General features: G+C 58.4%; 1 protein-coding gene across 5 annotated transcripts; it reads right to left on the reverse strand.

The window, feature by feature from the left end:
* Window positions 1–25,665, reverse strand: CFAP100 (cilia and flagella associated protein 100). Of its 5 annotated transcripts, none has more exons than XM_043443408.1 (17): window positions 25,580–25,665; window positions 24,421–24,529; window positions 18,730–18,804; window positions 14,218–14,318; window positions 11,969–12,155; window positions 9,985–10,052; window positions 9,750–9,913; window positions 9,498–9,578; window positions 9,010–9,188; window positions 8,791–8,823; window positions 8,575–8,701; window positions 6,399–6,450; window positions 6,174–6,325; window positions 3,198–3,333; window positions 2,025–2,230; window positions 1,147–1,240; window positions 1–283 (listed from the first exon to the last, which is right to left on the reverse strand). In XM_043443408.1, exons 2-17 carry the CDS (start codon window positions 24,506–24,508, stop codon window positions 170–172), a joined length of 1,857 nt encoding a protein of 618 aa, XP_043299343.1. In that variant the 5' UTR covers window positions 24,509–24,529; window positions 25,580–25,665; the 3' UTR covers window positions 1–169. The 5 variants fall into 5 exon arrangements, with proteins under 5 accessions (XP_043299343.1, XP_043299342.1, XP_043299344.1 ...); XM_043443407.1 differs by lacking the exon at window positions 25,580–25,665 and adding an exon at window positions 25,300–25,384; XM_043443409.1 differs by lacking the exon at window positions 25,580–25,665 and adding an exon at window positions 24,626–24,657.

The following is a 25,665-nucleotide window of genomic DNA, read 5'->3' on the forward strand; positions in this document are numbered from 1 at the left end:
GTGTCTGCCTCCTGAGACAGGCCTGGAGGTACCCAAGCGACACAGCTTTTATTTCAGGTGAGTCTGAAGGCACAGCGTGGGGGGTGAGGGGCCCGTGCTGGGGTGCAGGCTCTGCCTCTGCTCCCCACGCCGCGGTCTGCTTCTGCTCAGCCAGCAGGAGGCCCGCGCGCTACGTGAAGAAAAACAGCTGCTCCTCCCTGTCCTTGTCCATCAGCTCGTGCTTGGACTGCTCCTTGGTCTTCAGGGCGGGTGGCCGCGATCGGCACACTAGCCTCCTGCCCCGCTGCGGGGAGCAGATGCCATGAGCCTGCACCTCAGCCTCACTGCACCCGGGTGGAGTCCTGGACACCTGCCCTGAGTGCACGGGAGCCCCCGGCCCAGACCCAGCACAGCCTCTCCGGTGGCTGAGGTCATGTGTGGTCTGCGGGCGGGCCAGGGCCTCCGAGAGGGCTGGGGTAGGGAAATCTATTTGGCCTGCATGCCAGGGTGCTGGCCCTGGGTGAGTGGGGGTGGGGGAGGAAGGAGGCACCTGGAAACTCGGGAGACGCCAGGCTAAAGGGACATCTCTCTGGCCATGAGGATCAGGAGAGACCCTGCAGGGTCCACATTGGTCCTTGGGCCAGGGTCAGGATCAGGACTCTTTAGGGACCACAAGTCCATCAGGCCAGTGGCTACTCTGACCCGTACGCTATGGGTAGGGGACGCAGTGGCTGGGGGACCTTGGCCTGGGGTCTGACTGGAATGTAGGTGGGATCCCAGGGGGGCGTTGAGCTGTGGGCACCAGTGCTCCTAGGGAGGGTTGGGAGGGTGCCCCGAAGAAGTAGGTCCTCAGGGGCGGGGGGGGGGGGGGTGGGCGGGGGGGGTGGTGGGCAGGCCTGAGAATGGGGGCCCTGGCTCCACCCTGACATTGCTCTGGTGACCCGTCTCCCCCAGGACCTCAGCAAGTGTGTCTACAAAAGTGGGCGAGGCCTGGCGGGTCTACAGCCAGGAGCCCTCCCAGCCACGCCCCCTCGATGCCGCCACGCCTTCTGGGGCCACGCCCCTAAGGACTGCCACGCCTCCTCGGGACTGCCACACCTTCTTGGACTGCCACGCCCCTCAGGGCCGCCACGCCCCCGGGCCACACCTCCTTGGGGCCTCGCTTACCTTCTTCTTGACCTCGGCCTGGGCCCGCGCCTGTGCACGCAGCAGTCGCTCCTCCTGCAGCTGTTTCTGCAGCTTCGCCTTCTCTTCCCGGAGTCTGGGTGCAGAGGGTCGAGGTTAACAACCAGAGGCCCGGAGAATGCCACCAGCTCCTCCCCACGCAGCCTCAGGCCTCGACGCCGCTCCATCCCACCTCCCTGCTGGGTCAGGGCCTGGCTCTGGCGCTGGTTGCTTGGGAGGGCCTGACTCGGGGCTCATCTCCCCCCGGAGGCCCAGGTTCCTAGCTTCCCCTCCTTGGTCACTGATGTATCTCCACCCTGGAAAGCCCAGGCCCCAGCAAGGTCAGTAGTCCCAAGTCCTCCTGTCTGTACTTGAAGCCACCAAACCTTTGTCCACTGCCTGCCTGAGCAGGGTCTGGGGACCCAGGGGGAGAGCCCTTGTGTGTGGGAAAGACATGGCTGATCACAGATGGCCGTGCCTCAGGACTCTGCTGGGACCGAATGACCCAGGTGACCAGGAACTGGCCTGCACCCCACCGGGCCCATGGGGCACACCCTTTGCTGATTCCCCTTCAGCAGCTCTCAGGCTGGCCGTTTCCTCCCTGGGCTCGGGCAGTACAGCTCTTTGCCGGGAAAGTGCCTCTCGCTGTCCCTTCTCCTTGGCGGCGGGGTGCGGGAGTGGGGGGGGTCGCCCATCACTTTGCTCCCAAGGTCCCTAACGCCACCACGTGCCTCTCCCAGTGGAGGGAACTTCCCACTGGGCTGAGCCTGTGGCCCCATCTGAACCCCAGACGCCCCCTCCCAGTGGGGAGCCCCGGGATGTGTCCCTGTCCTCAGGGCCAGCCCAGAGCTGGCAGGGGTGTGCAGGACCTCCCCACGCACCGGAGGCGCCTCTCCTTCTCCTTGGCTTTCTCGGCCTGTTCGATGCGGGCCGGGGGCACGCGCTCCAGGTTCTCAAGCAGCTCGTCCAGCTGGTGCTCGATGGTGGCCAGCATCTGCACGGTGCCCAGGCTGGACTCCTGCTGGCCACCCACGCAGTGCCGGTAGACATCCAGCACCTTGCAGTTCAGACTCTCCAGCAGCTTGTCCTGTGAGGCGGGCAGGCCTCCCTCCAGCAGAGCCGTGCGGGCCCAGGCTGCCCCCACGCCTCAGCTGGCTGACCTCCCAGGGCTCTGCCAAGCTGGCAGGGGATGCTCGGGAAGTCAGGGGGCACAGAGCTAGACACTCGGGCTTCTCTTGGGCAGAGGGCCGTGCCCTGGGCCTCTGTGGTCAGCCAGATCCTGAGTCCCAGCACCTGCTGGGGCTCCTGCCTGGACCCAGGGTGCCCACTGAGGCCCCGTGACCTACTCTGCCCCTGCGCTGACCTCAGCTCCCCCCGGGACCACGTTCTGTGACCTGCTTTCTGTAGTGCTGGGCTAGACGACCTCCCCTCTCTCAGCCTGTTCTGATGTTCAGAAGACATGACAACCCTATCCCCTGGGGTGGCCAAGAGGGTGGGGGGAGGGGCAGGGGGCAGAGGGCACGGCTGGCGCCCGGTAGCCTGGGGGTAGATGCCCAGCCCGCTCTTGGGGCTCCGGGTACTTGGTCCAGTGCCCGGCAGCAGGAGACTCTCAACAGCAATCAAATGAACTAGGAAGCTGGGTGCAGGCCCCGGACCCGTGGGCTCTGTGCTGAGTCCTCTCACCCTCCCAGCCTGGCTGGGGACGTGCCTGCCTGCCTCCCTGAAGGGTCACTTCTGGACACACTGAGGGTTTAAGAAGAAGATGAGTTCACGGAAGGAAGGAGGGAGAGAGGAGGGGTGTTGGGGAGCTGCCCATTCACGGGGCGTGAACATATGGCTGGCTCTGATTTGGGGCCAAGGGCCTTGTCCAGCGGTGCCCATGGATCAAGCCCAGAGCCTGGCGAGTGGCAAGGACCATGGCAGCCCTGGAGAACCACATGCCTCCGGGCTGGCTCTCCCGCGGTCTGGGCCCCTCTGGCAGGGATGACTCCACCCTCCACTGGGGCTATGGCCATGTGCCCCATCGCTGCCATCTGCCCATCTGGGGGCCCTACCTCCTGATCACCCTTGAACTCGCCAAAATGGAAGACGCGGGCTTTGAGCTCCAGCTCCGCAGCCGTCTCCTCCTCCTTGGCGATGGACATCCTCAGCGTGGTGATCCACTGCTTCAGCTGGTTCACCTCCCGGTCCCTGAGGGACACCGGCACCTCTGAGCCTGCTGGCCCTGCCGCACGCTGAGGGCCGAGAGCCCCAGCCTCAGAGGCCCTGGTGAGATGCAGGGGAAATCTAACATCTTTAACAATCCACGCTAAAGAAAAAAAAAGGGGAAAACCAAAACCTGCCATATTGAGGTATATAATTCACCATAAATGTCCAATTTTTTTCATGACCATCATAATCTAATTTCAGGACAGTGTCATTAACTGGAGAGAAGTCACTCTCGCCCGCCCCCTCCGCTCGTCTCTCCTGGACATAAGCACGGAGCCACGTGACGTCTGTCCCGTTGTGTCTGGCTCTTCCACTCAGCACTGTGTTTTCAGGCCTGTCTGTCCTGAAACGTGTCTGGTCAGAGCCTCGTTTCTTCTTACAACCCACCGTGGGGAGACCAGGCTTTGCCAGAGTCATTCTTCAGTGGACATCAGGCAGTTTCTGCCTTTAATCTCTTGGGAACAATGCTGCTGTGGACATTCACTGGACAGGGTTTTGCGAGCCCAAGTTTTTAATCCTCTTAGGGGCTTCCCTGGTGGCTCAGCTGGTAAAGAATCCACCTGCGATGCAGGAGACCTGGGTTCGATCCCTGGGTTGGGAAGATCCCCTGGAGAAGGGACAGACTACCCACTCCAGTATTCTGGCCTAGAGAATTCCATGGACTGTATAGTCTACAGGGTTGCAAGAGTTGGACACGAGTGAGCGACTTTCACTTTCACTAGGAATAGGATTGCAACAATCACCTTTTATATGAAACATATTAAATTTTTCTTAAGTCTTTCGTGTTCATGGCAGACATGCATTGTCTGCTGGGGTTTCTGGAGCAGGAACCCTGGCTCTTACAGTTGGCATGGGTCTGGCCAGTGTGGGCAGCGGCATGCCAGTCCTGACCAGAGTGAGCAGGACATTGGTCACTCAGCCAGCTGTGCCTGTGGGGTCTAGAGGTCCCCCTTTCCCTATGGTGGTTCTGAGGCTCCACCCAGGTAAACAGAGCTACCGACATTTTCCTGTGTTTAGGCAGAGTGCCACGGGAGCTGCTCCTTTGCCCTCTGTCACGAGCACGGGTGCCGGGTGCAGGCCTCCGCCCCCTGGCAGCCCTCCAGGCTGCAGCCCCATGGCTGTGGGGCTGAGGCTGGGAGCCTGAGTGTGAGGGGGGCAGAGCTGGTCTGGCCAGCCCTCCCAGGCTTTCAGAGGCAGGTAGCCAGGGGGGCCACCTGCAGCTCACACACACCCTCCCTCTGGGCCTGGGCCCTTATGGGGGGCAAGCAGGTCACCCAGGATAAGAACAGAGGCTGGACCTCCCCTCAATGCTGAGTGCCCACTGCAGAGTCAGCAGTACATCTCCTAGCAGTGCATGACTGCCAGGAATCCAGCTTGTTCCTTAGAGCTTCCTCTACGTCCAGTGCCTGGACACGAGAGTGACCCTGCAGCCAGCACCCCTTTTACATGGACCAGATTGGGGGGCAGGTAATTTTGTTCTTCTATTTCTTTCCCAGGTATTTGGGATAAAATGATGCCTTTTATACACTGTGTGTGTGCTCAGTCACATCCGACTCTATGCGACCCCATGGACTGGAGCCTTCAAGGCTGCTCTGTCCATGGGACTCTCCAGGCGAGAATACTGGAGTGGGTACCTGTTCCCTTCTCCAGGGGGTCTCCCCGACTCAGAGATCGAAACCGAGTCTGTAGTATCTCCTGCACTGGCAGGAAACACAATCTTTCCTGAGAGCTCATGTTTTGGCATTATTCTGGAGACTCTTGGTAGGAAATTATCCAAGGCAGGATGTCAGTCAACAGGACGTGAGCACACACACAGTCAAAGCTGTGGGCTGGCTCCATCAGGGCCTTTGCACATGCTTCCCTCTTCCCCCAAGATTCCCTGTGGTGTCCCATCACTCAGGAAGTCCGTGGCTGAAAGGACACCTTCCCCTGGGAGCCTCCCCTACCCTCTCCCATCTGCCGCCAACCTCCACTTCAACCTCCTCCTCACAGGACTCTTTACTTTAGTCCTAGCACAGGGCAAATCTGCGCACATCTAAGTTGGCTCCCCTGGGCTGCCAGCTCATGGGGCAGGGCTTACCGTATTCATGAAGGGCCCAGACCCCGGCCTGATTCAGAATGGGTGCTTACTCAAGGTTCGGGAGTAAAGAGGTGATCCCCTGCTCCCAGCTGGCCTCACCTGGAGCCGGACCCTGCCCAAACGGGCTCTGCAGGGATTGGTGTCAGCAATAAAACTGACGCCTCTTTCTGTTCTAGAAAACTTACTCTGAGCCAATGCTGGGCAGAAAACACTACATGATGAAGGCTGGAGAGTCAAGTAGCTCGGGTCATATTACTAATTTAAATAACAAATAACAACGCTCGTCATCATAATCATCAGTAAAGTGAATGTGCGTGTGCCCAGTCACTTCAGACATGTCGGCCTCTGTGACCCCGTGGACTGCAGCCCACCAGGCTCCTCCGTCCATGGGGATCTCCAGGTAAGAATACTGGAGTGGGTTGCCATTTCCTCCTCCAGGGGATCTTCCTGACCTAGGGATGGAACCCACAGTTCCTGCATTGCAGGCAGATTCTTTGCTGCTGAGCCAGTAAAATAATCATTACAAAACCACCTTGGGGGGTGTCTGTGAAGATGCCCCCTTCCGGCTGCAGGCTGCTCCAGGGTGGGGAGAGGTCAGCCCCTCAGGGCTCCACCTGCCTGGCCCACTCTGAATCTCAGCTCCTGGCCCAAGAGGACACAGCCTCTCCCCAGAGCCGCAGGGCCAGCACCACGGACAGGGCAGGATGGGCTGCCCAGCAGCAGACCCCTCCCTGAGACCTACATGCGGGTCTGGGTGTTCTTCAGGGTGAAGCTCAGCTCCTCCAGGGCCTCTTCCATCTCCTGGGTGTTCTGGACCAGGGACAGGTTCTGCTCCTCCAGCTTCGTGAAGACGTCGAGGAGCTGCTGCGGATCCGTGAAGTATAGCTCCAGCTCCTGTGAGCAGAGCCGGGTGAGGCCCGCGGACAGTGGGCCTGGCTCTGCAGCCCTGCCAGCAGGAGGCACTCACCTCCCCATCATCACTGTCGAGGTCATCCTGCACAGGGAAGGTGGAGCTGGACCTGCAGGGACATGGGGTCGGGGCCTGGGGCACCTCCCCAACCAGCCCTCGTCCCATCCTCTGTCCCCCAGGCAGCCGAGGCTGTGGCTCCAGCCTCCTCTCGGCCCCCAGCGGTCACACGGTGCCCGGTCAGTCCCTCTCACTCTAGTTAGAATAAAGCGCGGTTCCCACCTCGAGGCTGCCAGCCCCAGCAGCTCCTTGCTGCGATCCAGGAGCCAACCCGACCTCAGACCCATGGCTCCCGCTTCCAGGCCCCTCCCTGGTCCCCACTCTCTCCCTCACACCTGGGCCTTCCCTGCCCTGCTCCCTCCTTAGCACAGGTCATCGCTGGCCACTCTCACAGCTGCTGTGACACTCAGGCCACATGTCAGGGACCTTGCTGGACATCACAGCCCAGCGGCCACAGGGAGGGCTGTGAGGGCTGCAAGCACTGGGGGAACCTGGCCGACCTCAGTCCAGCTTCCGTCACCCCTCCCAGCCTGTAGCTTGTGCAGACATGCAGGCTCTGCCGTCCCCTGAGCTGGTGAGGCCGGCTTGCAGCTGCAGGAGGCTGGGCCGAGACCTCAGAGACTCCAACCCAGCCTTCCTGAAGTGCAGAGCTGGCATTACAGGGCCCTGCCGACAGCTAGCACGCTCGCCAGGCCTGTGCCTCAAACCTGTATGCACACTGATTTTATTGTGTAGTCACTGAGTCGTGTCTGACTCTTTGCAACCCCGTGGACTACAGCCCACCAGGCTCCTCTGTCCATGGGATTTCTCAGGCAAGAATACTGTAGCGGATTGTCATTTCCTCCTCCAGGGGATCTTCCCAAACCAGGAACTGAACCTGCATCTCCTGCATCAGCAGGCAGATTTACCATCTGAGCCACCAGGGAAGCCGCATGCACACAGATGCCATTGAATCGGCACAGGAGAAACCTGCCGCTCAGAAAGCCAGTCACCTGCCCAAGGGCACTCTTGGCCTGGAAGGTGCCCTTCTGAGACTCTTCCTTCCAAGAGGACATAGCCTGGGGCCGGGCTGGACTTTAGCTCCAACTCGCCCTCCTGGCCAAGTGCCTTGTACAGCCTGTGACCTGCCCAAATGTGCAGAGTGGCCGTGATCACAGGGCTGGCAGGCGGAGGTCCCAGACCTCTGCTCCCAGGGACCTCCCCTGCTGCCGGGAGCTCCAAGGCTGAGGGCACCTCGCCAGAGGAGGCACGCACATCCGACCCCGGAGCTGGAGACCACAGCCCGGCCCGGAGGGGTTACAGGACCAGAGCTAACCTCTACACGTGCCTGGCCTGTGCGCTTGAAATCAGAGAAAAAGGTACAAGATCCAAGTCTGATCGTGTCAGCGCCCTGCTGAAACCTCCCGGCCTATGCAGCCCCGGACCCCAGGGCGGGGACTCGAGGCAGAGCCAGGGTGCAGCCCTGCCTGGCTGCCAGGCGCCCCTGCCCCTCCGCACCTCGTGGGCAGCCCGCCCGGAGAGGCTGGGGTGCACAGTGATGGCGCTGGAGGAGCAGGGGGCCCCAGAGGTGGCGGTGGAGCAGGCCTGTCCTGTGGTCAGTCATCACGGCATGTGGAGGGGAGGGCAGGATGTCAGGGAATCACAGGAAGACATTCAGGACAGGTCCCAGGGTGGCTCGGTGGTCCCTGAGGGAGTGTTGCAGGGGCTACGGGGTGAGTCACCTGGGCTGGATCTGGTCCAGCCGTGTTTTCCATAAGACTTGAAAATAACTGTCACAATTAAAGTTTGGGAAATTCTATATGAAAATCCAGACTTCCTGCTTCCCTTTCATGGCGCAGGGGCTCTGCCAGCCCCTGGCCAGCATGCTGGGCTCTGAAGTTCGCGGCAGGAGGGTCCTCTCCCAAGCACCCCCCGCTGCCTCCTCCGTGCACCTGTGACTGTCCCACCAGCACCCACGTGGGCCACCCCAAGCTCAAGTTCACCAAATGACACAAACGTAAGTGTCTGCTCAGGAAACACCTTGATTCTCAGGCTTACGTTGAACTCTAGACCCTCCAGGCTGGACACGGCCCTTCCTCAGCCTCACCCCTGTTCCAGGCACCCCGAGTTGGCGCTGCTGGGGGCCGCCACCCAGCAGGCCAGTCTCCTCCATCACCCCCTCCCCACGCCCACTCACCTTTCGGATTCCACCCCGCTGGACACGCTGGGCAGGGTGCCCTGCTGCTGGCTGACAGTGGCGGACAGTGCCTGGCGCAGCCGCATCACTTGCAGGAGCTTGGCGGGCTTCCTCGGGCTCTGCCCCTCTGGGGGAAGCAGAGGGGGGCTGTCCACCTGCCCACCCCCCCCCCCCGAGCTCAGAGCAGGGCCCCTCCAGCCGGGGGCTGCCACATACCTCTGGAGCTCAGCTTGCCCTTGGTCTCCGATCCTGTGGGAAGCCAGGAGAGGCTCAGGGTCCCGGGCACTCGCCTGGGGTCTCCCCAAGCGGTAGGACTGCTCGGAGAGCTGGCCAACCTCCCAGAGTGTGTGGGCTGAGCGGTGGGGGTTGGGGGTGGCTCTGGGGGATGGGGAGGCCTGGCCAGGGGACACGGGTGAACCCACCCCTCCCTGCTACCTCTGTCCCCCACAGAGAGCAGCAGGCTCTCCTTGAAGGCCTCCACCACCTCCTTGGCCTGTTTAAGAGCCAAGCGCTTCTTCTCCTGCTCCTCCAGCCACTCCTTGGGTGACAGCTTGTATAGGAAGTCCTTGTAGACCTTGTACTGCTGCAGCATGTCCTCAAATTTGGAGATTTCGCTGCACCCAGGAGGGAACGGGCAAGGTCAGGCTCCATCCCTGGGTCCCTTGGAGGGGAGGCGACCCGGACCCTGTGCGCGGGCGAGAGGGCCGTCCTGCGGGACAGGACAGCTCAGTCCCCCAGTCCCCGCCACTCCTGGGGCAGAGGGACCTTGGGGTGAGCCCTTCCCCGTGTCCCGGCCTCGGTCACCCGCAGGGCCGGGGCTCCCGGACATGATCAGGTGCAGAGCTGTGTGCCATGAGGAGCTCCCTGGGCTCTGGGAGACACGCTGGTGGGCACAGCGGAGCCAGTGCGCCCCCTGAACTCACCTCTTGATGTTCATGATCTGGGTGGTCAGCTCACGAATCTCCAGGATCTTCTCCATCTTGGCTTTGGACTCCTTGTCAGCTCTGGGGGAGGGGGGCGGAGAGGAGGGGGCTCAGGGGAGCATCCACACTGCCTTCAGTCAGGGCTGCAGGTGGGGGAGCTGACAAGCAGGGGCCTGAGCTGAGGGCAGGGGTCTGTCCATGGCCGCTGCAGGCGGGCTGGGGGAGTGGTGGGCGTGCAGGCCTGGGGCTCACGTTCTCAACGCCTGCACAGAGCTGCGGTCATTCTCCCTGAGGAACTCGTCGAACAGGGCCGCGTCCTTCTCTAGGAACTTCTCCGCCCGCTCCAGCTCGGCTTCCTCCTGGGCCGCCAGCCTCTCCAGCCGCTGGATCTCACTCCGCTTCATGTCCAGGGCATACTGAGGGAGGGTGCAGCATCATGCAGGCCCCACAGGGATGGGGCGCAGGGCCCACGGGGCAGCCAGCCTACCTGGATGAGAAACATCTGCCGGTTCTGGTCCACGTAGCTGTTGATGTCGTTGGGCTCCAGCTTCTTTTCTGCAGGGAGAGGCATGAGGCATCTGGGGGCGGGCGGGCAGTGGGAGCGACCCTCTCAGGCAGTGGCCAGGGACCCGGAGTCAGGCGGTGCGCTACGCCCACCCTGAGGCCCGGGTCATGACAGGGACCACGACGGAGCAAGCTCTGCCTCCAGGCTGTGCAGATACAGAGCAGTCTCCATGGCTGGAGTCTGGCCAGGTAGGAAGTCCTTCCTTGGGTCTGACTTGAGTCTCTCTTGCTTGTAGCACCCTTCTCCCTAGAATGAGGCTCTGGACACCCCACCCCGGAAGTTTCACCTGGCTGGATGTCATGATGAAATGTCTATTGGCCAGGACAGTAACAGGATGGGGTGGTGAGAGAGAAAACAGGGCATCAAGATCTCTAGCTGGGGCACCCTAAGCCTCCAGCAAGGCTTCCCAGATGGCACTAATGGTAAAGAACCCATCTGCCAAGGCAGGAGATGCAAGAGACACAGGTTTGATCCCTGGGTCGGGAAGATCCCCTGAAGAAGGAAATGGCAACCCACTCCGGTGTTATTGCTGGGAACTCCCATGGACAGAGGAGCCTGGTGGGCCACAGTCCACGGGGTCACAAAGAATTGGATGCGACTGAGCATCTGAGCTCAAGCAAGCCTCCAGAGGCTAAGTCCGCTCTGGCAGGGTTCCGCCGGGTGGGAGGAAGCTGGGGTGGGCATCAGGGCTGCCTTCTGGAGCACAAGCAGCGAGGCATCGCAGCTGGGGTCAAGGCCCATGGGGCCTCTTTCCCACCCTTTCTGAGAGCACGGGCTGGGGCGCCCCCACTGTGGATGCAACTGTGGGCTCTTGGCCTTGTCCCTCAAACCCGCTCCTTTCCAGAAGGACATGCTATGGTCCAGGAGATCTGTTTTAAGTCGAGACACCTAGCCTGGCCGTCCTGAGCTCCTCAAGGAAGTCAGACATGCTGGGTCCAGTCTTGCCCACTCAGATGCCCCCTGCTGCTCCCAGGTCTTAGCAACAATGGGCGGTGGCGGCAGAGACAAGACACAGGCAGAGCTCCACACTCGACACGTCAAAGATGTTCAAGGCTTCCCACCCGCATCACAAGCCTCGGTGTCGGGGCAGAGGCTAGGGTCTCTCCATGGTCACATTCAGGGCCTCTGTAGCCGAAGGGGTCCAGGACTCTGACCTCAACTGGTTCTTTCAAGCTTACTGGTTTATACTTCATCAGTAGAACACTGATACATATGTTTAGTACTTCAGACTTCCTTGTTTTGTCCCTCAGTCATGTCCGACTCTTTGTGACCCCATGGACTGTAGCCCATCCACCAGGCTCGTCTGTCCATGGGATTCTCCAGGCAAGACTACTGGAGTGGGTTGCCATGCCTTCCTCCAGGGTATCCTTCCAACCCAGGAATCAAACCCAGGTCTCCTGTGTTGCAGGCAGATTCTTTACCATCTGAGCCACCAGGGAAGCCCTTCAGACGTCTTACTGGGTGATGAAAATAACAACAGCTCACACACACAGCTCCCTCTCACTACGTGCAGTGTGTGAAGACGCTGAATCCCAGGACCCACAAGGCTAGTTAGCAGAAGAGGCAGCAGCAGGATAAAGCTGACTTGCCCAGGACAGACAAGCCAAGGGAGATGCCTGTATTTGATACACAGTGAAGCCTGCACTCGCGGTGCAGGTCAGCATTCCGACGGCACCAACGCCAGGCTTTAAAGGCTGCTAGGTTGGCAGTCCATCTGGAACTGACCTTTGGGGCCTGGGAGGCAGAGGTTGGGCATAAGGAAGACCCATTGCCCCCACCACACACACACACCCCGCACCACGGCCCCGCATGGCTCAAGCCCGCTAAAAGCACTGCTCCTACAGGAAGGGCAAAGGTGGGCCTGGGGACCAGGGCTGGGGACCGTGGGGCGGGGGACGGGGCGCACCTCGGGTCATGGCGAGCTTCCAGGCCACCTGCTCGTGGAAGCTGCGCAGCTGCTCAGCCCGCTCTTCCTGATCCTCTGTCTCGTCCTCCAGCTGCAGCTCACGGCGCAGGCTGGTGTGCTTGGCGGACACTTTGGATGAGTAGGTCATCTTCTCGTGCACCCGCAGCTTCTTCTTCTGCTCCCGGTCCTGCGGGAGGCGGGCGGGAGGACAGGGTCAGCGGGAATGGACAGACCGCGCCTGACCCTCCCCGCCGCCTGTCCCGTAGGGGTTGCGGAGTGTCAGGCGGCACACACAGGCAGAGGCGCACACTTGGAGGGGTGTGGGGACCCGTGTGTGTGCTCTGTGCAGGGGGGAAGCGCTCGGGGTGAGGGGCATCTCCCTGCGGAGAACAGGGTGCAGGCAGGCAGGGCACCGGAGGAACTGGAGAACCCTGGTCAGATGCGATTCCAGTCCAGGGGCGCAGGGACATGCTCACTGCCTTGTCTGTCCAAAGGTTACACTTAAATGAGTGTCTTGGGCTGTGATTTCTAAATCTGACAAACCAAGGCTCAGAGAAGCTGGATCCTCAGAGTTTTCAGGTTTGATCAGGAAGCCCACTACTTACTGGGGGTGACCTGGGGCTAGGGGTCACTGGGGATCTGCAGCGCCCCAACCCTTCACTTGGGGGGGATCTCAGGACAGGGTGGGGTGGGCGGCTTTCTTCCCAGTGACCTAGTGTCCACCCCTCCTGCTGCCCAGGCCCTGGGGATGTTGCTGGCTCGAGCCTGCATGTGACTTCCCCCGGTCAAATCCGACATCCCGCTGGTCCTGCCAGTAACAACGCCTGTTCCCCTCCAATGTGTGGTGGGCCCTGATTTGTGCATCCTGGTACAATAAAACTAGGAAAGTGTCACCTGCGAGGATTCCAGTGGGAAAAGGTCTGCAGTTTGAGGGCACTGGGAGGCTCCTCAGTGTGAGGAGGCTGGGGCTGTGCTAGGGGGTGGGGTGTTAAGGGCGGGCAGGGGGCCCTGAAGGAAGGCAGAAGTTCCCTGAGGCCGGTCCAGGCTGGGAGAAGGAAGTCCAGGCTGTGCTGCTGCTGGATGAAGGGGAAGTGTGTTTCGGGCGGGGGTGGGGTGAGTGTGTGCATGTATGGGTGTGTGAGTGTCTCTGTGCGTGAATGTGTGTGAGTGTACGTGTGTGTGTGCATGTGCATGGGTGTGCATGTATGGGTGGGTGAGTGTGTGCATGAGTGTGCATGAGTGTACACATGTGTGTGAGTGTGTGTGCTCATGTGCGGGGGTATGCACATGTGTCTGTGTGTTTAAGAGTGTGTGAGCGTGACAGTGCATGTGTGCACATGTGTGTGCATGCATGTGCAGGTGCGCTACCTCGAGCACCGCTCAGATTGGCTCAGGGTCTGTCACCCCTCCGTCCAGGCGGGAAGTGGGAGCGTGACTGGCACCCACGGAATCCTGACCAGGTCTGGGGTGGAGCCAGAGGACCTATCCATCCCCGAGTGTCCTCAGTCTTGGTCAGGGTGGCAGAAGGAGCCGCTGCCTGAGGGATCTCAGAGGGTGAGCCCTGAGCTGGGGGGGACACAGGCAGCCCCTGAGGGAGCCCGGGACACTGGCCATGCCTGTGCCTCTGACCACGTGTCCCAGAAACATGGCTCATTGGGTGAGTCCCCTCAGCCTGGCAGGGTGAGGTCCGTCATACTGCAGGGCATTGGCGGGGTGGGACTAGCTGGGCACACAGGGGTGAAAGAGACTCTGCTGGCGTGCAGACACAGTGTGTGCTGGGAGACAGGGCTGATCCTGGGACTCCCAAGCGCTGCAGAGATGCAGCTGTGTGTGTGCACATGCAGTGTGTGCACATGTGTGTGTGTGCACATGCAGTGTGTGCACATGTGTGTGTGTGCACATGTGTGTGCACATGTCTGGCTCCCAAGAAGTCCAAGGCTAGAGCATGTGGGGGGTCTCCTAGGGCCTGGGGGTCAGAGAGGGTGTCGGGAGGGGATGGCGTCTATACCAGGTTCCGCAGAAGTTAAGGCACACTGGCTAAGGCTCTGGGACAGACACTCCCTGGGGGTCCCCCTGACAAGAGCCCAGGAACGGCGGTGGTGACACTGGTACGAGAGTAGGATGAGAGACCTGGGGCCAGGTGGAGTCGAGGCGCCTTCACAGGCAGTGTGAGCCGCCGACTGTCCTAGAGCGAGAATGCCAGGGGCCGGCGCTCTGGCCAAGGCGGGCAGGCTCCCCCAGACGCTCACCAGGAGAGACTTGTTCCGCTCCTGTTCTCTGAGCAAGAAGAAGTCCACATCCCCAGATAGGTGGAAAGGATTCACGGGCTGGTCAGGAACAGTCTTGGACGCTGGGGAGAGAGAGGTCCCATTAGAGAACCAGGGGTTATCTGTGCCTCCAGGGTCCCGGCGTCCCCGCCGCCCAGCGAAGGAGCACACATGAAAGCATGCACAAACAGCAGACACTCTCTCGGATCCAGCTGTGCCTGATGTCTGCGCCTGGACTTCCCAGCTCTATAAACTTACCTGCCTGGTTTAGCCTGTTTAGCTTCCGTCCCTGGCATCTGAGAGACCATGTGAACACAGACCTTCCTGTGTCTCAGATATTGCTACATTCCTGGCCCTCTGTCCTCGCGTTTAGTCTCAGGAACCTCAAGGCCATAAGGAAGAGAAGTTCCACCTGCCCTTTGTAAGCGATGCAACCAACTGACCCTGGAGTGTGCGGCACCTGCCTGCGGGGGGTGGGAAGGCCAGCAAAGCAGCTTCATCCCTGCAGAAGCCACCGGGAGCAGGGAGGACAGAGTGCTTGGATGCTGGGAGGTTGGGGCTGCCAAGGACCCCAGTCCTGTTGCCCCCTTCCCAGGCATAAGAGAGATGTTCCCACAGCCCAGCTCACCAGGTGTCAGAGAAAATGGAACCCAGAGGGCTCCAACCTAACAGCTTAAAAATATAGTTGTTTTCCTACTACCCTCGATTTAGAAGAAACAGGGTTCATCATTTTTAAGAAAAATCTTCAAAGTAAAAGGAAAATTGTACATGCTCAGTTGTGTCTGACTCTTTGCGACCCCATGGACTCTGTCCATGGGATTTCCCAGGCAAGAATACGGGAATGGATTGGCTGTTTCCTTCTCCACGAGACCCTCCTGACCTAGGAATCAAATTTGCATCTCTTGCATTAGCAGGCAGATTCTTTACCATTGAGCCACCAGGGAAGCCCAGGAATTATTAAAATAAGGAAACAGACAACAGAGTAGAAAAGTGGGCAGAAGGCAGGTGCTTCATAGCACAGAATCATCAATACCCCGTAAACACAGCTCGTCCCTCTCGCTGGTCACGGGGAACACGGGATGCTAACGCATGCCCAGTGGCCCAGGTAACCCAGAAAGGAAGGGCTAGTGCCCAGGGCTGGAGCAGCGTGAAGTGACCGGAGCCCTCACACCTGGTGGTGGGCTGTGAGCTGGAATAGTCGCTCTGGTAGATGTTCAGTGACAAGTTCTAAAGTTTAACATCCCAGCAGCAGTTCTGGTCCTCCCAGTACGCGTAGGGGAAACAGCCTCAGAAAAGCAGGTGGTGGACGAGGAGGACAATGCAGAGTCCATCTCTCCCCACAAATGCATCAGCGATGCGTTTGTACAATGCACGTGCAAATGGAAGGGTTGTCACAGAGCACCTGCTGAACCAGCCAGGACCTCAGACACCTGAAAGGATCCCACGGCAGGATGACCAGGCAGGATGAAAGAAGGAAGGAAGAGGAGGGGGACAGGACCTGTACTCTGGGGAGGCTGAAGGGAGGGGAGTTCCTGCCACCAGTGAAGCCCTGTCACCGGTGGGGAGATGAGCAAGGACAGAAGGGGAGCTTCAGGGGCTCCGAGGGTGCCCAGCAGATGGCCAGTGGCAAGAAGGCTATGGTTTTTCCAGTAGTCAGTCATGTTATGGATGTGAGAGTTGGACTATAAAGGAATCTGAGCGTGGAAGAATGGATGTTTTTGAACTGTGGTGTTGGATAAGACTCTTGAGGGTCCCTTGAACTACAAGGAGATCCAACCAGTCCATCTTAAAGGAAATTAGTCCTGAATATTTATTGGAAGGATTGATGCTGAAGCTGAAACTCCAATACTTTGGCCACCTGATGCGAAGAACTGACTCATTTGAAAAGACCCTAATGCTGGAAAAGATTGAATGTGGGAGGAGAAGGGTATGACAGAGGATGAGATGGTTGGATGGCATTACCGACTTGATGGACATGAGTTTAAGTAAACTCCGGGAGTTGGTGATGGACAGGGAGGACTGGCATGCTGCTGTCCATGGGGTCGCAAAGAGTCGGACACAACTGAGCAACTGAACTGAACTGAACTGAACTGAACTGATGGGGACAGCAGGCCATCGGCCATCCTCGGGAGAAAGGAGGGAAACGTTCTAGACGGCAAACAGGGTGGAGGCTGTACACCGAGTTGTACACATTTATCAAAATGCATCAAACTGTAACCTGGAGGTTTGTCATTGCACTGCATAGGAATGGTACCTCAATGAAGACAGACAGACAAGCCACAATGCATACCTCTGGCCCCTAATGTCATGCTCAGCTCAATGCAAGCATCATGGGTAGAAGAAACTGTCAGGAGAACAGCTGGGATCGGCAATGCGGAGTCAGGCTGAGCCCACCGCTCAAAGGTGGCTCCCAGGGAGGCCGCTGAAAGCACAGAGCCTAGCGGGAAGCGGTCTGTGCACACACAGGCAGACACGGGCCCGCTTAGGCATCCTGGTTAACGCTGAGCCAGAGGAAATGCAGGACCCACAGAAACAGCCTCAGTGACACCACCAGGAAGGGAACAGATGTGTTCACCACAGGGAGGTGCCATAGGATAAGTAATGCTATTTCTCCACCAGTGAAGCACAGAGAAGAAAAGGACGGGGAGGCCACTCTGCTTGGTTAAACAAGACTGAAGGTGCTCAGATCTCAACTGTCTTTGGATGAGAACAAATCTTCTGGGGGAAGACATTCCTGAGACAACTGGGTAAATCTGATGATGGTCTGGTTAACTGCTTCTGGGCGTGTGAGAAAGATCCTGATATTTGAAAAATGCACACTGTAGGAATGAAATAACATCTGGAGTTTATCCTGGCAAAATCTGTAGCAATGTGGATGCAACCAGAGATTATCACACTAAGTGAAGTTGGAATGAAAAAGACAAATACCTTATGATATCACTTAGACGTGGCAGCTCACATATGCCACAAGGACTTCCCTGGTGGTCCAGTGGCTAAGTCTCTGTGCTGCCAATGGAGGGGGCCCGGGTTCGAACCCTGGTCAGGGAACCAGATCCCACATGCCACAACTAAGGGTTCACGTGCTGCCAACTAGAGACCCTGCATGCCACAATGAAGACAAAAGATCTCGTGTGCCCAGCTAAAACCCAGTGCAGCCAAGAAAGGGCGTCCCAGGTGGTACTAGTGGTAAAGAACCCACCTTTCAATGCAGGAGATGTAAGAGATGCAGGTTTGATCCCTGGGTCAGGAAGATCCCCTGGAGGAGGAAATGGTAACCTACTCCAGTACTCTTGCCTGGAGAATCCCATGGACAGAGGAGCCTGGCCGGGCTGCAGTCCCTGGGGTCACAAAGAGTTGGATATGACTGAGTGAGCAACACTTTCACTGTAGAGCCCAGATAGTCAATACCCTGTGATGAACCATAATGGAGAGAACACAAAAGAGAATGTATGTACGTGTATAGCTGAGTCACTGTGCATGCAGCACAACAGTGCAAACCAACTACACTGCAAAAAAACAACAAACTTTGAAACAGTAAAATATTCTGGCAAAGACAAAAAAAGAGAAGAAGGGTAGGTGAAGCAAACGCAAAATTTTGTCTGCTTCCTATCTGGTGATGAGCACACGAGTTCACTGACCTTCAGTCTCGACTAGGCAGGTTTGGATTTTGATAACTAAAAGAAAGAGGAAGTGGGGGTGGGCAGGGTGGACGGGGAAGCCCAACCCCAGGGCGGGAGCTTGGCCAGGGAAGGACAGGCTCAGGAAACATGCTCAGAGCTGCACACCTCTGCAGGAGGGGCAGACTGGCTTGTGGGGCCGGGTTGGGGGTGGGGACAGCCAAGGAATCAGGAGGGAATCCAGGAAGCCAAGGCGTGGAAGACACAGCAGGGCCCAGAGGACAAGGCATGTGCTGCCAGATGCATCCCTTTCTATCTCCTAACAGGTGGCAACCTTGCGGCTCCCTGAAAAGCTGCATTTCTGAGCCTCCCTTGCAGATACTGATGGCCCCACAACAAATGGAGTATGGCAAGAAACGGTTGGGTGGGGCTTCCGGGGAAGATCTTTTCCCAAGGATGGCTGAGTTAGCCCTTCCCTTTCCTCCTTCTCCCTGTCTGGAAGCAGATGTGACGGCTGGAGCTGCCACAGCCATTCTATGACTAGGCAACAAACTTATAGTTGAAAGACCCGAAAGTAAAGATGCTGGAGCAGACAGACTTAGAACCTGGTCACCTGGAAGATTTTGTAGGACTGATTTTGGTAGAGCTCCACAGAGCCCTGGCCTGCCTCCCACACTTCTCATTACTGGAGGAAAAATAAATCCTACTTTGTTGCTTACATTCCTGTTATTTCAGGTTTCAGTAATCCAATTTCTAATGAAAACAGAACCTTTTCTCACTGTCTTTCCCACCAGAAGCTACATCTGAGGCCATCTGGGGCCTGAGGGTGAGCGTTTGCCTCCCACGACAGGACTTGCACTCCCAGGTCCAGAATTACCTTTGCCTTTTTTCGCACGCTTCGTCTTTTCTTCAGTAACTGAAGAACTGTTGTCCGTGGATTCTGGGCCATGCTCTGGGGAGACACAGAAGTGGCAGCCACAGCGCAAGACTCAGCAGCCTGTGACAGCTATGCACGTGGCGTCAGGCCAGGGAGACTTCAGGGGCTCCAGCCCTGGGGTCTCACCTGCCGGATGACCCTGAGCTCCCACACCTGGGGTGATTATACTGACTTTGCCAGGAAGTTTTGAGAACTGAGCAAAAAAAAGGGCCACAGAAGCTCCAGCACACGTGCCTGAGCCATGAAGGCATCTTGTGACTCCCCTTGGGCACCCCTCCCCTTTGCTCCTAAGGACAGAGCAGGACTGTTTTTCACAGAGGCCACAGGCTCTGAGCCTCTGATGCCTGCCCAGCCAACCTTTCTGCTAGGAGCCTCCTCAGGCCTCCGGGGGCTGCAGTGGAAGACATGGAGACCCCCTCCCTGCCGTTCCCCTGTCAGCTGACACCACGGCACCCTCTGAGGCAGGCAGGCAACAAAGGAAGAGAGCAGGCAGGTGGCTGCTGTCGCCCGCTGGCCACTTGGTCTGTGGAGATGGCCCCGCGTTGGCACTGAACCCCCCCAACGCTGCACAACTCACCATGCATCCCCCAGAGGCCCTACAGGGGCCTGGAGCTCAGCAAAATCGGGGCCTCGAGCGTCCCCAGACCCACGGCCAGGCCCTCCTCCTCCGCTCAGCACCTGTCCTCACCAGACCCCACGGCCCCCCAGGCCCTGACCCCTGAGGCCCACTGTGCGGACTCCGTGTCCCTCTTCGAGGTGCCTTTCTCGCCGCCATGGCACCTGCCCACACGCCCTCCCTTCGTCTGGGTTCTTCCCAGCATCTCCCCCGTGCCACCTGTCCAGGACTGCGGGAGCTCACCCCACCCTGGGCCTGAGTCAGCTTTGAAGCGGTCCCCACAAGACTCGGGAGACACTGCTGCTTCTCAGTTGTCAAGGAAACCGAGACATGGGAGGTGGCGACAGCGAGGCTGGGCCCAACGCCCACCTGCCCCAAACCCCTGGGCACCCTTGCCCTCCAGAAACTCCCATGGCCCAGGTGCCACGAGAGAAAGGCGTGCGTCTGTGCTCCTCGATGGGGCTGCGATGGGGGTTGGGTTTTCTCCAAAAATAAATCTATAAATAAATCTGTAAAAAAGATTTCCTTAAGACTCCGGCTCCAAAGCAAGAGAAGGTGTCCCGTTTCTAAATTCCCGCCAACAGAAGTGGCAGGGAAGTGGCTCCAGCCTGTGTGTGGCCCTTCAGCAATCAGACAGCCCAACTTGGAGGACGACCCTTGCTGTCCACCCTGGTGTTTCCAAGTGCAACTAGTTCTGCTTGTCGCACAAGAGCCCAAAGAACCTGAGAGACAAGGGGCTGCGGGAATCAGGGAGCAGGCAGATCAAGATGACAGTAGGCTAGCACCTCACAATAAACATCTTGCGGGGTCTGGAAAAGACCCTGATGCTGGGAAGGCAGGAGGAGAAGGGGATGACAGAGGATGAGAAGGTTGGATGACATCACTGACTCGATGGACGTGAGTTTGAGCAAACTCTAGAAACTGGTGATGGACAGGGAGGCCTGGTGTGCTGCAGTCCATGGGGTCGCAGAGAGTCAGACACAATTGAGCAAATGAACAACACAATGGGGTCTGGATGCCAGGTTCTTAGATAGATCAGAGATGACAGGAGATGAGGAAGCAACGTGAAAAGGCCATTAATCTTGCAAACATCTCCTAGAATGGCAAGCCTCAGGCAGGGGGATGTCTCCGTTTCTTCCTTGCCATCCACAGGTGGACAGAGTTCTGAACCAAGGCACTTGTTTAACAGTCAGGCAGAGGGGCAGGATTCTCTGAGGCAGGCTATTCCGTATGATAATAGGAAAAGTCACGGAAAGCAAGTCAAAGAAACAGTTCCAACATGGAGTCAGAACTGACTTCTCCTTGCAACACTGGCACCAGCAAGCCACACTAGGAACTCAGGCCGCCCTCCCCATTGCCACTGGACTGGAGGCTGGAGGCTGGTAGCCATGCCACAAAATGCCAGAATCCCCCGGAATCCTCCCGCCTCGGCATTAACTTCTCTCCTGGAAGCTGCAGAGTTCCTGTACGGGGTTCTGACAGCGCCTGCCTGCTGGAGAGTCATTCTGGTGGAGAGACTGACTCCCGGGTCTTCTTGCTTGGTCATCTCCCACGACATCACCCCTTTCCTGGATATCTGTTCTATTCAATGCCATCGTGAATGGAACTGCCCGTTAATTCCCAAGCTGGACTGTGCATGGCTGGAATATGGAAACACAACTCATGTTTGAGTGTTGGTCTTGTGTTCTCCCATGCTGCTACATTCATTTATGAGTGCACAGAGCTTTCTCAGGGATTCTCCACATACAGGATCACGTCATCTGTGAGCACAGTCTTGCTTCTTCCGTCCCCGTCTAAACACTCTATCTGAACTCAGCATGGCGTTGGAAAGCAGTGGCAGAAGGTCCTGACCCTTGGGGAAAGCTTGCAGCCTGACAGAATTTCATTGCAGGTTTTCTGTGTACCGGGTTCTGGAAAAGACAGCAGCCTAAGAGGCAAACAGAGAGCCCCCAGCCCTCAGGCAGCTGACAGTCTACTGGCCGGCGGAGGGGGCCAGGGCTACTAGAAGATAAAGCTGGGGAAAGAGGAAGGGGGGAAAGTGCGGGCGCCCCAGGAAAGCCCTGGATGGTGGGGTGGGGAGGTGGCTCAATGAGTAAGCTCATGGAGGGCCGGGGGGACACTCTGTGCAGAGATTGCCTGGTCTGCCCGAAGACCAGAGAGGAGAGCAGCAGGTCACTCTCCCAAACCCTCCGAGAGCGGGCCTGCCGCTGTGCCCTTGACCTCTGCACTCCAGCACAGTGTCAGGCACAGGGCACACGCACCCACACATGGCCACCAGCCCGGGCTTCGGACAGCCCGATTCTGCAGCTCCCCAGACTAAGACTGAGTCACTTAAAACCATGTTTCCTAAATCACCAAAGTAAAGAACTGCATCCAGCCCCACCCCTACAGTCAGCAGCGGATGGGGGAAGGGACGCCTACACATGGGGCTGGGGGTCCCCAGCGCGGGGCAGACATGGCGGAGCAACCCCCCCCCCCCAGCCTGCTAAGGTTAGAGCCTGGCAGTGAGCTTCCTTCACCAGGAATGACCCCTCGCCCCCTCCAGTCTTGCCTTCAGGAGATACCACCATTCACTCAGTGATCACTCCCCCTCAATCCATCCCTGGACCCAAGAGGCTCAAGTGGGTTCTGGCCTGGATGCCAGGAGCCCCAGAGACAGAGCGACCAGCCACAGGCCGTGTCTCCCAGAAGCAGGGGTCCTGCAGCCCTGCCTGGGGAGCCTGGGTTCCACTCGTGTGGCCAGCCACTCTGCCAGGCCAAGCTCCCCACCGAGGTCCTCTGCCCTCTATGCCAGGGCACGGACTAGCCGTGTCTCGATGGAGCTGTGGCCATCCCCCACCTCCACCCCACTCAAGGTGGGAGGAATGGTGCCCCAGTCACACACTCGTAGACCTGGGCTGTCTCCATCATCCCAGCAGAGCCAAACGGTCCTCCCCACGCCCACAGGGTGCTACATACTGGCCCACAGTGGCCTCTGCCTCTCCCTCCAGCACCTCACCTCATCCCCAGCTCGTGGCCCAGAACACCCTCCCCTCTGAGAATGGAGTGTTTTTTGCTACATCAAGAAACAAGGAGTCACAGTCTAAAGTGCCCCCTGCCCTCCAGGGCACCCAGGAAGGAGAGCAACACCTGTGATCCCAGGGCACCAGTCCCAGTGGGAAAGGAAGGGCACTGGCCCCAGGAAGTGAAAGGCACATGAAAGGAATGATTTCAGTGAGCCCAGACTCTTGCATCTTCCCACACTTGGAAAAGCACGAAACTCCTTAACCTTAACCAGATAGCCTTAATCCGGGCTATCTGGTTTTCTTTAATTAACAATAATCTTTTGATGTTCAGACTACCTGCTCTTTGTTGCAAAACTTCTATATAACCCGCCTCCTCTCCTCCCCTCCTTGTAGCAGTTTTCTCAATGTTTCTCCCAGGCTTGAAGTCCTACAAATTCACACTGAATAAAACATAACTCAACTTTCGTGTGTGCTCAGTCATGTCTGACTCTTTGCATCCTCATGGACTGTAGCCTGCCAGGCTCCTCTGTCAATGAAACTCCCCAGGCAAGAATATTGGCGTGAGCTGCCATTTCCTACTCCAGGGGATCTTCCGAACTCAGGGATTGAATCCGCATCTCTTGAGTCTCCTGCATTAGCAGGCAGGTTCTCTACCACTAGCACCACCTAGGAAGCCCAAATATCCCCAGGGAATGAAACATAATTCTGAACTTGTAGGTTGTGAATATTTTTTCAGTCAACAGCACCATTATGTTGCATTGTTTTGTGTGAGTGCATGTAGAGTTATTTTATTATCTGTAAACATTTCAAAGCTATCTTTTTTCTGGTAACCCCAGTTCAACCTTTCTTCATTTTTCAGTTTACTCTGGAGCAGAGCGGATGAGAAAGAGGGAGGGGGTGAAGCACACAGCATAACAGGTGCAGCCATGGACAGCAGCCACCAACAGAGACTGGTGGCTGCACACGTGAAGTGCCTTTGCTGGAAGCACTAAAGGTTTACGGGAGCTCGAGGTTTGATAAGGAACAGCCTGCACAGCATCCGGGTTAATGGGGAAGAAGGCCCAGGGAGCGTTTCTGTTGTGTGGCCATTGGTGTGAGAAAAGGACAGGCTGTGCGTGCATTTGTGTGGATGTGTGCAAGGTGGGAGCATGGCGGGTGTCAGGCTTGGAGGGAGAGAGAACGCAGAGGAGCCTCCAAGCAGGTGGAGTTTCACAGGGGGGCTCTCAACACCCCTTGGAATCGGAAGATCAGGACCAGTAAACCAAAGCAGAGGGTGTGTGGCCAGTTCTGCCCCTCAGCCCCGCGGCCACCCCCAGGGCCACTCAGTGGGAGCCCTAGGGAGGAGGTGCGGGCCTCCAGCGCAGGGGCTGGCCAGCAACTGAGGCTGCAGGAAGGCTGAGCAAGCCCCATCTCCGCTGTGGCATCCTCCTTGAGGCCTGTCTTGCGGTGAACTGTGTTCACCCCTCAAATGAATGCTTTTGAAGATCTGAAGTCCTAACGCCCAGCACCATAGCATGCGACCCTGTTTGAAAAGAGAGTGGCTGCAGATGTAACTCTGGTGAGGTCACACTGGGCGAGTGTGCACAGCCTTAATAAGAAGGGGAAATAATGGAACACACACACTTAGAACGTGAGGATGGAGTGAAGGTGATGCTTCTACCATCCAAACACCACCAGAGGTCGCCAGCAAACCACCAGAAGCCGGGAGGGCACGGGACACAGGGTCCCCTCCCTGCCTCAGAATGGAAGCATCCCTGCCTGGGACTCATGGTCCTGGCAGCTGTGAAACAATAAATTCGGGGTGATGCCCCAGGCTGGGGTGGGGCTTGGCTACAGCAGCCCTAGGGATTACAGCATGGAGTTTCTAGGGAACTTGGCAAAGCCTGTGATTTCCGGTCCGTGGCCTGGCTTAGAATCGCTGTCGCCTTGATTCCACCTTGAACCCGCCGCCCCAGGCCCCCCCAAGGCTGCTTCTGACCCTGCGCAAGCCCTCCCCAGCCCAGCACTTACTGTCGAAAGTTACGCTCTTGGAGACCATAGGAGGCAGGTTCTCTGACATCGGCGCCGAGGAGGAAGCGTGCACTGAGAAACCCGACATCGGCTAGAGAAGACTCCCAACCTGGGGAGAGACAGAATCTGAGCCGGGTGGGGCCAGCCTGCAGCCCGCCCTCCGCCGACGGCTGCTGAGAACAGCCGGCACCTGCCCAGGGCTCACCACGGGGAGGACACCTGCAGCTCTGACCCGCCGCGCCTCCCTCCTCTCCCCCGCCCGAGCCTTGGCCCCTCCCACTCCCGACCAGCACTCAGGCCCGCCCCTCCCCAGAAGCATCTTCCCACCACCCATCCTCTTCCTTTTGACCAGTCTCCAATAACTGATGTATCCCTTTAACAACGGTCGATTGCCTAGCTCCCCTAGAATGTAAGCTCCCCGAGGACCAGGGGAGGCACTGCTTGGTGGCTCATCAAGCGTTCCGCCCCACCGCGGCGCTTTTTTTCACTATTTGCGGAGCTAGTCTGCATTTTGCAGAGGAGGAAACAAAGTAGCAAATTGTCCAAAGTCACACAGTCAGGAAGGCCTGAGGCTCGGACTCCCGCCCAAGATTCCTTGACTCCAAAGCTTGCACCCTTCCAGCTGCATGCCTGTTGCAGCCTCCACGAAAGGAATCGGGGTATTCGGCTTGTAGCAGGACCGGGCCTCCCCACACCCACGTCTGGCCCGTCCGGGCGTGTGGCGAGGGTGCATGGGCCTGGAGGGAAGAGGGGTTGCTAGACGGCTGGCTATGCGATGAGTAAGGAACCGGGAGCCTTGCGACAGGGTCTTGGAGGGGCGCGCGAGATATCTGCCCGGACCCCGCCCGCGGCTCCCGCCCAGGTCCACAGCGCACCCACCCGCTCCGCACGCCGGCGTTTGCTCCGAAGCCTCTGAGCTGCTGCCCCAGAGCTCCGCGAGCCCAGGCCTTCGGTTTACGTCGCCATGGCAACCATTCTCCCGGTGGGCGGGGCTGTGACGTCACAAAGGCTCCGGCCTCCCGGCTGCGCCCGCGCCTCAGGCAGGCTGAGCTGTAAGAGGACGCGCCCCACCCAGCAAGCGCGGGCTTCCTTCCGGGTCTGCACCCCTGTTGCTATTTCCGTCATTCTCCTGATTGATTTTTTCACGTGCACCACCTACCTGCCTCTTACTGCTGAGTGAACCTGACAGTCTAGAGGGGCGGCTCTGACAATTGTGGTCCCGGGCCGCAGCATCCCACGTGCTGG

The sequence above is a fragment of the Cervus canadensis genome, chromosome 22, assembly GCF_019320065.1.
Source record: "Cervus canadensis isolate Bull #8, Minnesota chromosome 22, ASM1932006v1, whole genome shotgun sequence".
NCBI lineage: Eukaryota > Metazoa > Chordata > Mammalia > Artiodactyla > Cervidae > Cervus > Cervus canadensis.

Coding starts and splice junctions, on each gene's coding strand:
- CFAP100 (XM_043443408.1), bottom strand. CDS start 24,508: ATGTCGGGTTTCTCAGTGCACGCTTCCTCCTCGGCGCCGATGTCAGAG. Junction 18,805..24,420: donor CAAGAGCGTAACTTTCGACA/GTAAGTGCTGGG, acceptor GTGTCTCCCCAG/AGCATGGCCCAGAATCCACG. Junction 14,319..18,729: donor GCGTGCGAAAAAAGGCAAAG/GTAATTCTGGAC, acceptor CTCTCTCCCCAG/CGTCCAAGACTGTTCCTGAC.